The sequence below is a fragment of the Lactuca sativa genome, chromosome 9, assembly GCF_002870075.4.
Source record: "Lactuca sativa cultivar Salinas chromosome 9, Lsat_Salinas_v11, whole genome shotgun sequence".
Lineage (NCBI taxonomy): Eukaryota > Viridiplantae > Streptophyta > Magnoliopsida > Asterales > Asteraceae > Lactuca > Lactuca sativa.
In genome coordinates this window covers 37,732,776-37,743,782 of record NC_056631.2, presented here as the reverse complement: position 1 = coordinate 37,743,782, position 11,007 = coordinate 37,732,776, and the positions used below count along the sequence as shown (strand labels likewise).

At 31.5% G+C, this 11,007-nt stretch overlaps 1 protein-coding gene across 8 annotated transcripts; it reads left to right on the top strand.

Annotated features, from left to right (window-relative positions):
• The first annotated feature begins 975 nt into the window (after positions 1–975).
• On the top strand, positions 976–4,984 carry LOC111882756 (ubiquitin domain-containing protein DSK2a). Of its 8 annotated transcripts, none has more exons than XM_023879124.2 (8): positions 1,278–2,870; positions 2,988–3,011; positions 3,126–3,825; positions 3,910–4,023; positions 4,109–4,164; positions 4,447–4,475; positions 4,558–4,647; positions 4,736–4,984. In XM_023879124.2, exons 3-8 carry the CDS (start codon positions 3,817–3,819, stop codon positions 4,747–4,749), a joined length of 312 nt encoding a protein of 103 aa, XP_023734892.1. In that variant the 5' UTR covers positions 1,278–2,870; positions 2,988–3,011; positions 3,126–3,816; the 3' UTR covers positions 4,750–4,984. The 8 variants fall into 8 exon arrangements, with proteins under 8 accessions (XP_042754550.1, XP_023734893.1, XP_023734892.1 ...); XM_042898614.1 differs by having other exon boundaries at positions 2,988–3,030; XM_052767954.1 differs by having other exon boundaries at positions 1,278–2,888.
• Positions 4,985–11,007: the final 6,023 nt, after the last annotated feature.

Here is an 11,007-nt window from a genome sequence, read left to right as displayed (position 1 = left end):
GTCCACAAACCTTTGCATTTTCTGCAAGTGGCCCGTGATAGGTTCCCCATGCTTCATCCTGGTTGTTATCATGGAAAATATGATTTCATACCTCTCTTGACGAACACTCAGATGGTATCTTTCCATCAGGTCCTGGTGCATCTCAAAAGGGTAGAAGTCCTCATAGGACTTTTGTAGTTCAACTGTCATGGTAGCCAACATGATACAAGACACCTTGGTGGCATCCTTCTCATGAGTCCTAAACTCAGCGATCTCGGCAAGAGTAGCAGAAGACTCATCGATTTTCTTAAGCTCCTTGTCTAGGATATATTCCTTGTCCTCATAGTGAGGGACCATCCTGATGTTCTTGATCCAATCATTGAAGTTGGAACCATCAAATATGACTCTCCCACACAAGTTCATGAGAGAGAATGAGCTAGTAGGGTTTGAGCCAGAAGCAGTGTTGGAAGACATCTTAAAAGAAAGATAGACAAGTTTAGATTAGATAAAGAGTCCTTAATAAAACACCGAAAATGAAATATTAAGGCTAGGAACCGACACAATATTTTACAAATTGGAAGAGGAATGCCGTAATCCAAAAATGAAATATTAAGGCTAGGACCCGAAAATGAAATATTATAGGTAGTAACCTTATACCCCCTTATAGACCGACTTCGTGAATGAGGTCTACCAACGGTAAGACTGACTTGATCTTATATATATATATATATATATATATATATATATATATATATATATATATATATATATATATATATATATATATATATATATATATATATATATATATATATATATATATATATATAGTTAAAATTGAGAACAACTAAACAACTAACCTTTTAAATTTTAAGATCAATGGTTATAATCATAATGCCATTTATGTCAAAGATTATAAATTATGTTCTAAAAATGTAACTTAAACATACGTAGGGTTATAAATTGGATTTGAAGTTTAACCTTTTCCTTGATCTACTCCTAAAAAATCTCGTCTCTCTCTCTAAACCTACGACTAACGATTCAGTACAACCCACATTCCGTTGTTATCATCTTCTCGTCGCCTTGCTCTCTCTTTCTCGTCTACGATTTTGTTTTCACTAATCGCTGATGCCTTATTTTCCAACCGATCGAGGGCTTCAAAGATTTATCGCACAACCTCCATCTCGATGTCATTTTTAGCAATGGATGAAGCGAAAAGTGGGTAGCGATTCGATTATGTCTGGTTCAAAGATGGTGATGTATCGATGGTGGCAATAAGGTTTTATTCTTCACCCTTTTATTCAAGAAAGATATACTCTAGTTTATATTAGTGTTAATTCGGTATACAAGAAACTTGATAGTTCTCTAATATGTCGAATCTCCATAAATTGTGATTTATTGGGGATGAGAAATCCTTGAGAGTGTAATAGATTGGAAGGGGTCATGGATTGTTGGTGAATATATAACTTTTAATTTAATTTAATTCATACCTCTATAGCTTAATTCAATATCTTCTCTTTTTTGCTTACTTATTTTGACAGGTGTGGGAGATAGTATATTGAAAGGCTAGTCCAATCAAAGAGATAACAAAAGTTAGGCAATTAAAAGACTATAAAAGTGATGCTACATGGTTGTGTTTTACACCCAACTCAAAACAAATAATTATACTATATATTAAAATTATCTACGCTACAGAAAGATAATTACACTATATATTAAAATTATCTACGCTACAGAAAGTGGCTAAAGGATTGACATACATGGTCCTTCAATTAATTAATATATATACAATAAAAATGTCTAAAGTTAGGGTCATGTTTTGCCTTTTTGCCATTTTATATGTACAGGTGTTGTTTTTTTTCACTGCTCAAACGTTGGATACATGTTTTTTCCTCCACTTTGTCTCTCCCTGTTCCATCTGTTTTCCACCGCCAACAGAAGGGGTAAGTCTCATCACTTCTACCGATCTACCTCATTTTTCCGACTACATGTGACACTCCAGTGCTTTCTCGGTCATTCAGCTATGATTCCACCGCCTTGGCCTTGCTCCAAGTCATTGTCGATATTCTCCGATCCATGTCTTCCAATTTCTTTTTTTTTTCTAGATCCCTCCACCGCCTAAACCTCCTACCTACCTACGTCTTTCCATTTCATCTGCAACCTCACCAACAAACCAGAATAACAAGATAGACAAAATCAAACTTCGAAAAACATACCTGAATTGCAAACCGGAGGTTGTCAAACGACGATGGCGTGATGGTTAGGGTCCGATGGTGTGCGACACATACGGGAGAGAGAACGGAAACAGGAAAATCAGAGGGATGCTTTGAAGGTAGATCCAGACGGAGGTGTTGTGGTGTTTGAGGGGTACGGGGAAGAAAGAGGAAATGGGAGAATAGAAGTGAGGGTGGAAGGTGATGTTATGGTCGGACGGTAGTTGTTGCGGTGGGTATCACCGACAGACGGAAGCTGCAGCGGCAAGGGTAAATTTAGGGAGGGGATAAGTTGGATTCATGGTTATTTGTTGTGATTTTCTTTCTACCCCAATCGATAGAAACTTGGTGGCCACCATGTCGCTGCTCAGCCTCCTTCCTAACGGTCGTTGATGAAGTTAAGCAATTCTTCGGATTACTTCCTTCTTCTTTACTCACCCAATCAAGGTAATTGAAAGGTCGTTGTTCAGACCTCCACCCCCAATCCCAAACACATTCTCCGCTGATGCAATCTGCAACCCAAAGATCCACTTTAATTTTTTTCAATTCAATTGATATAACCATATTTACAACAATAGAAATCGCTACCACACTCCAAACACAGACTGTATGCAGCAAAGCAAGAAGACATTAACCATATTTTCAAACACAAACACAATCCTGTTTCAATTTCCAAGGGTAATTGATTTACCTGCTGTACGATTTCTTCCTTTTCTTTGATTAGATATTTCTCCTACTCACAATCACAATGATAAATGTAGATTAGATCATTAGACTGATGTTGTGTTTATGCAGGTTCTTACTTTTCAATTTCCAAGGGTAATTGATTTACCTGAAGGTTCTTATATGGGTTTGAGTTTAGATTTCTTTACATGCATTGTTTACTTTTGATTTTATTTGAGTTTTGTGAATCCTAAATATTGAATTTTGCAGGCGATTGAGCTCGAGAAGCACTTGCAAAAGATGCTGAAATTCTTGTTGAAAAAACTTAATTCTCTGAACATATCATATGTTTCAGCAGATGAATCTTCAAGTTTCTTTGAAAAGAGGCGGATTTCATCTGTTTGATCGCCTTCCAGATCTCAAAATCAAATTGCACGAGTTATGGATTACATACATTTTACATATTAAATGCATAAAGAAATTATTTACAATTAAGTAAATTCCTAAAATCAATTAATAAACGTAAGCAGAAACATTTTGAAACTTCTTAAGCTTCATCACTATTAACATTATCTTTTTTATCTGGATCAACTTTTATTGCAATTTGGCTAGTTGCTTTAGGTTATGTTTTGAGTGTATCCATATTTGTATTGCAGAGCAAATAATGTTGATGAACTGGAAGGAAAATTCTTATCATGCTAAATGAATTAAAAAAAATTACTAAACTACCCTTATTACCCCTAATACCCTTACAATGCTTTCTTATTATATTTTTAGGGTGATAGTGATACTAGCTACAAGAATAAAAAATTGAGGCTAAAATATTTCCCCCAAAATTACCAATGATACCCCTTGATTGAGTGATGAAAGTTTCACCTTTGTCACCGGTTGCCGGCTACCTGACCGCCATCTTCTTTGTGGCCCCGACAACAACCAAATCTTGCTTTCAAATCCCCAATATATGGAGCAGGCATGTTAAACATTTATACACTATAGTTGAGGTATTGGAGCATTTATAATTTTTTTTAATGGTATTGGTGATGTGAATTTGTAGATTGTGAGTCAAAACCCTCAGCTTCGCACTATGTGCGATTCTAACCCTCAGTTGAGGGAGATGATGCAGAATCCAGAAGTGCTTCGTCAGTTAACTTCACCTCGAATGATGCAGGTATACTAATTGTGGTGTAATTTTGGTTTGTAACTTTGACTGTTGTAAATTTGAGTTTGATGATAAGTTGATTTATTTTATACAGCAAATGATGTCTTTACAGCAGCTTCTACCTCAGCTTAATCAACAACAATCAACTTTGTAAGTGGAAATGCTTTTTTTTTTACTGTAACTGATTTGATTTAAGTGCCAAAATGATCCAATTAAGTTGGCATTTATGTATTAAGTAAAAAAGAATCACTTGATTGTCTGTCTGAATAAAGTATTGTATACAACTATACATGAGTCCTGTTTCTTTTCTAGACTGAATAGATGGTCTAGATGAGAGACCAAATGACATTTTAACCTTACATTTCAAAAAAAAAAAAATTTCACAATATTCGTCAGTTTTACATGCTCAACCCATTAAGTTTTATGTTTCAGGAATCCCACTCAGACTCGTGCTTCTCTAGGTAGTAACTAGACACTTCCATTGTTAATAATTTTTATAAATCATATACCATTTTAGAATTATTTCAAGTTTTTAATCTACAGGATCACAAAACAATATGGGATTCGACATGTTGATGAGTATCTTTGGTGGACTTGGAGCTGGTGGCATGGGAGTCCCAAATGTCCCTGATGGTAAGTCAAATTCTTTTGTAAATTTACGTTTTTACCCCTGAACATTTATTTATGATGATGATGATGATTATTGTTTTTTAATTTGTAGTGGCACCAGAGTAGCTTTTTGCAACTCAACTGTCTCAACTTCAGGAGATGGGGTTCTTTGATGTGCAGGAAAATATTAGGGTTTTACGTGCTACTTCTGGCAATGTTCATGCTGCCATTGAGAGACTTTTGGGGAAACTTTGGTCCATGATGGTGATGATGTGGCATTCTTTTTGTTTTATTTAAGAATGACCTGTTGGCATGTAATGTTAGTTGGTTTTTTCTTTAAAGTATTCAAATCGTTATCAAACTGACCAAGGGCATTTTGGTGGATATATATATATATATATATATATATATATATATATATATATATATATATATAATGTGTTCATAACCGGATATCCGAAATTTCGGATACGGAATCGGATACCAAATCGGATATCCGAAAAATTGAAATTTTGTTAAAATTTGAAAAACATATGAAGTTTTTAAGTTAAAAATACATATTTTTAAATTAGAAAGACATATGAAGTAATATAGGTATTTAATTAAGGGTGTTATCAATATGTTTTAGTTACTAAAATTCATATCATAATACATATGCGACTAAAATAACAAATAATGTATAAAATAAAACCAAAATGATATCCGAATTATCCGAAAAATCTGAAAAGCATTATCCAATTCCGATTCCGAAATTTCGGATATCCGATTTTTCGGATAATTCGGATTCGGAATTTCGGAATTTCAGATCGGAATTTCGGATACGGATATTTTTGAACACCTATATATATATATATATATATATATATATATATATATATATATATATATATATATATATATATATATATATATATATATATATATATATATATTTTCAGTTTTTGGATCCCATTACCAGTTAATCAACCAAACAATAAATCTCACACCACCCTTACACTCTAAACATGTTCATGTTGAACTGAAGGAACGAACTTCTAAGTTCGTTTAGTAAAATACATTATTGATCAGTTCCTTTCACATTCATCCCCGCAACGCGGGGATCCTCATCTAGTTATTTCATCAAAAATTTTATACAAATGACTATGTTTTAGCTTTTTTGACCTAGTATTTGAATGTTGTAGGATTAGTATATATTTATCAGTATTATATTTACTTAATTTTGCACTTATTGACTTTAGTCCTATTAGTACGTTGGTCTAAATTTTTATACAAGTGGCTATGTTTTAGCTTTTTTGACCTAGTATTTGAATGTTGTAGGATTAGTATATATTTTACGTAATTGTTGTTTTGTTTGCATAAATTTTTTACCTTAATATAGCATAAATTGTTTTACTTTAATCGCAATGCGCTTATGATCATTTATGCAATGTATTTTACTTTCTGACTCCTTTATTTTTGACCCCTGTTGTGAATAAAAATCATAAGTACATTTATATTATATGTAAAGAATAGTAAAATATTTACAATTCTTTTAACATCATAGCAATGCAGTTATAGTTCTTTATGCAAATTAGACCACTACAAATTACACAGAGCCAGATAAAGATTCAAATGAAAAGGATCCAAGTCAAGATATTAGAAAGGTAACACATATTTTTTCATTTATATTCAATTATGATTGGGTTAAATTTTTTAAATGATTAGTAAATGGATATAAACTAGGAGACTTTAGTTTATTAGTGTTAATCATTTATGATTTTTAGTTCTATAAAATTATGATTATATAAAAATTCGTAGATGATTTGCATTATTCATTAATGATTATGTAGACTAATCATTTAAATATTGTTGACAGATAAAAAAAGACGTTAAATCCAAGACTATATAGATGGATGAACGATGATTTTGACATATCCTATCATGTATCCAAGCATGTTCACCAAATATATTATACTCATGCATGAATATAATTTGTTCATGAATGAATAAAGTTGCATTACTAGTTTATAAATATAATTTAATTCGTGTATGATTAGAATTGTATAATAATTTATAGATATAGTTTTATTTATGTATGAATAGAATTATAAAGCTAAAAGTATACAAAGAAAGTTTATTCATGTATGAATATAATTATATAGATTTTCTTAACCATTTAGTGTCTTCAAATGTTATCATTCTATAAAAATTGTCAAACTTAATAAGCAATTGAGATGGTCCAATCATTCGTAGATCCACATACTAATAATATATATGGTGTTATCCTTAATAATAATCATACATCCATATAATAAAGAAAAAAAATCCAATTATAATCATGCAAAGAAAAAAAATCCAGTTATAATCATGCATGAGCAATAGTGAATTGTATTTTATTGAATAAATATTATTTTGTTAATAATCACGTTATATATTATAATGTAAAAACTATTATAGTGTAAAAAAACTCTATTTATTTATGAATATAAGGTAATTGTTTTATTATTTAGTGAATAAGACTTTATTGATATATATTTTATTAATTTTTATAAAAAAAATAATAATATATTTTCAATAGGATTATTCTTCGTTTATAGCACCATGTTTACTTTAAAAAAACAAACCATTTTTTCCTACAGAAAATTACCGCAAATAAATTTCATTGCCTCTTTCTCTATTAGATAATCAAAGAATATTTTTTTTGAAATTCATAGCAAAATTAGTGGAAATTACCGTTACAAACCATTCAATTAGGAATATATTAATTTTTATGTATATTCAATGAAAATGTAATTTCCCTATAATGCCCTTCCATAACGATTGGTCCACAATCTTTTCATATTCTCAATATAACCTCTCCCTATATATATATATATATATATATATATATATATATATATATATATATATATATATATATATATATATATATATATATATATATATATATATATATATATATATATATATATATATATATATATATATATATAAACTTATAATACGATAAAGTATAAGGGTTGAATTTTAAACTTTTAAAATTCTAGGGTTTGGAATTAAAATATCCTTAAGTGACTTTACAAATTCCAAAACTTGAAGACAAGTTTAAGTTTTGAAACTATTCAAAACCTTTCATTTCAATAACATATGAGTTTAATGATTTCTTAAATGAAAAACCTTTCATTTTCAATAACTTGAGGACAAGTTATGGAGTCCATTAAAAGCATTTAACCAATTAATTTAATTAACACAATAACCAAATAATTCATAAATGATTCAGTTAAACTCATATGAACAAGATAATTCATATCAAACAAATTTTATGAAATTAGCCTAATCATATAAACTAATACAGAACATGAAACTTTGACAATTATCTTTGAAATTGGATAAGCACAATCAGTACCACATCAAAAACATGTTTATTTGTTCAAAAACAGTTTATGGTAATGATGCTAGTCCAATTCTGGCTTTAAAACTCGAAATTCTGCATTCTGGAGCACCAACTCGTCGAGTGCATGAACTGACTCGGCGAGTTGGTCAGTTTTTAAGGTGGACTCGGCGAGTCTGTCAGTGGACTCGGCGAGTTCACTGTCCAGAAAGCAGAAAATCGATTTTTCCAAGCTTTGAAAACAAGTAACATCAAGTATAATGGAAAACAAGCCTAGGCTCTGATACCACTACAGGGTTTTGATCATTCTAACACTCCTATGGTGTACATGCAACCCTAGATGCCTTAGATCTATTTTTTCTCTACTATACATGCAAACTTTAAATTTTCCAAGGCACCATCCTAACTAGCATACTATGGAGTATATACACTACAAAAAATCTAGTTAGATGACTTACAATTGCTGTAGCTTTGAAACCTTAAGCCTTTAAGAGCCTATCACCCCAAATGTGATGCCTCAAATGCTTCACAAAACACCACCAACAATGGAGGACTTGAGAAGAGATTGTCTTGCACACACAAAATCGTCTAGCCCTCTTGTATCTCACTTAAGTACCGATTTTGGTAGCCATGTGGTTTCTTATATATTGTGACACAACTAGGGTTACACCATGCAAACCCTAATGTGCATGACTTTCCACATTCCTTAGGCTCCATGGGTTTTAACCTCCATGGAGTATCCATGGGTCACCATATGAGTTTAGCCCAACATAAAGAACTATGGATCATAAGCCCACTTTATAAGAATGAATGATTTACACAATCAATCCCCATATATTTAATTAGTCTCTTTTGATCACAAAATTAATTCCAAATTAATTCTTAATCAATACTAATTAAATAATATGATTTCATATTAATATATTAGAACTTATAATATATTAATAAATCATAAATATCGTCTTCTCAAAAGTCCATCCTTACAAATTATTTCGGTGCCATGCAACCTAAATGGACCATGCTACTCTCGGGTCAAGTACATACCAATTATAATTATGGGCTTAGACACTAAATCCAACAGTTTCGCTATAGAAAAGATTTAGGGGGGAGGATACTTATACTTCATTTCAAATCTAAAAGTTTAGATTGAAATTTTAGTGGAACTTAGTCATGAACATATATGAATATCATGTTGAAGTAATTCAACATTGGAAATTCGATATATGGTATATTATAGCAAAAGTCTGATCTAGTATCATGTATTTATGTGAGAGATTATGTATCGAATCACATATGGTTCAGATATAGGATTGATCACATATGTTATAATATTCACTTGTTCTAACTCTTCCAAATGCTTAGGGCATTAAGAGAGAAAAAGGATTGGAACTGGATATGACTAAAGTTGTTAAACAACTGTTAAAAGAACAATCTGAGGTTGACCAAAGATTGGTTGCTTGTGGAAAGTTGGAAGTATAGTATAATTTTAGAAGGAATATATTGGCATGTTCTGAGTAGAGGTAACTCTTGTTCAGAATTGATAGTCATATGGGAATATGGAACTGTTTCCATAGTGGGAGTTGGATGGTGAGATCTATCTGTTAGCTAGGAACTTTAATGCAAGAAGGATGTTCAAGGTATGTACCTTGAATTTGAGACTTCATTTCCATGGAATTGTTTTGTAACAAATATTCGATGAAATGTTTTGTAATATCATTGGCAAAGTCTCTGTGACTTTGGTCCCTCGACATTACAAAAGGATCATTACATGAAAGGTTAGACTCTAACACATTTTAGTAGTGGCAAGAATTTGGTATTCTTACACTTGTAATAAGGATTTAGAATTGTGAAATGAGCATCATTAGAAATGTGTCCAATTGATCTGTTTCATAAAGGAAGAACCATAGATAAATATAATGTGCGTGTTTTGTGCATGTCATGACTATTGTTTTAATTCAAGTATTAAGTTGATTACTCGAAACATTATATAATGAATAAGTCTAATTAATATGGTGAATAAATAAAGGCATGTTATTTATACTCAAAAGTTTGTGACCATAGTTAATTAGGTTATTCTTGTATTTCACTTCATATGTTTTACTTCCCAAATAATTGGATTATTCAAAACATCCACAGTCGATCGTACTTTGGAAGTAAGTAGTGAATTAAGACTGTCATGAATCCGACTGTAGATTGTCTAAGAGCTTAGACATATCAAATGTTTGTTGCGGTGTTCATGAGTACTCCTGAAATAAGAATTTGAGTATTGGATAAACCTACGCTCACTGAATTACTTCATGGATTTTATCACGAGTGATTATGAGATGATAATATCTTATATTCTTGAAATGGATACATATGATTTGTTGTTTGCGAGTCAATTGTGCATTGATAATACGTAAACGCATCACTAACTTGATGTTATAAAACATATTGTTGTATGTGATTTGATGAGTAAATAGTACTAGCATATGAGTCGAAGTTTATCCGTTCCTTTTACCCTAAATGGGATAAAAGCGATATCTGTGGGACCCTCGATGATTTAGTGATGACATCTAAAGCGCTTGGCCAAGCCTAGACTAAGTTGATATGTTCAATTGTAGTTTGTTATCAGTCATCATAAATCAAAAATTGGGAAACAACTCTTGGATATATATTGATTATAATCCATGTCTCATGTCCATACGATATCTTGTAGAATAAAGGAATATTTTATCCCTTATCCAAAGGACGTGTCACTGAATGGATCAAAGTTCGATAACAGCTTTTGAAAGCTACGATTGCTAGTCAAATTTTGAAGGCATACTTGCAATAATAGTTATTAGACTTATCCAAGAGGGAGATTGTTGGATTAGGTGTCTAAGACCATAACTATAATTGGTATGTACTTGATTTGATTGTAGCATGGTCCTTTGGGTTGCCTTCACTCATGCAACTTAACAGGATGACTAGTGGAGAGAGAGTAGAATTTATTATTTGAAATAATAAATTGTTACTCAAAATGATTTTATTAA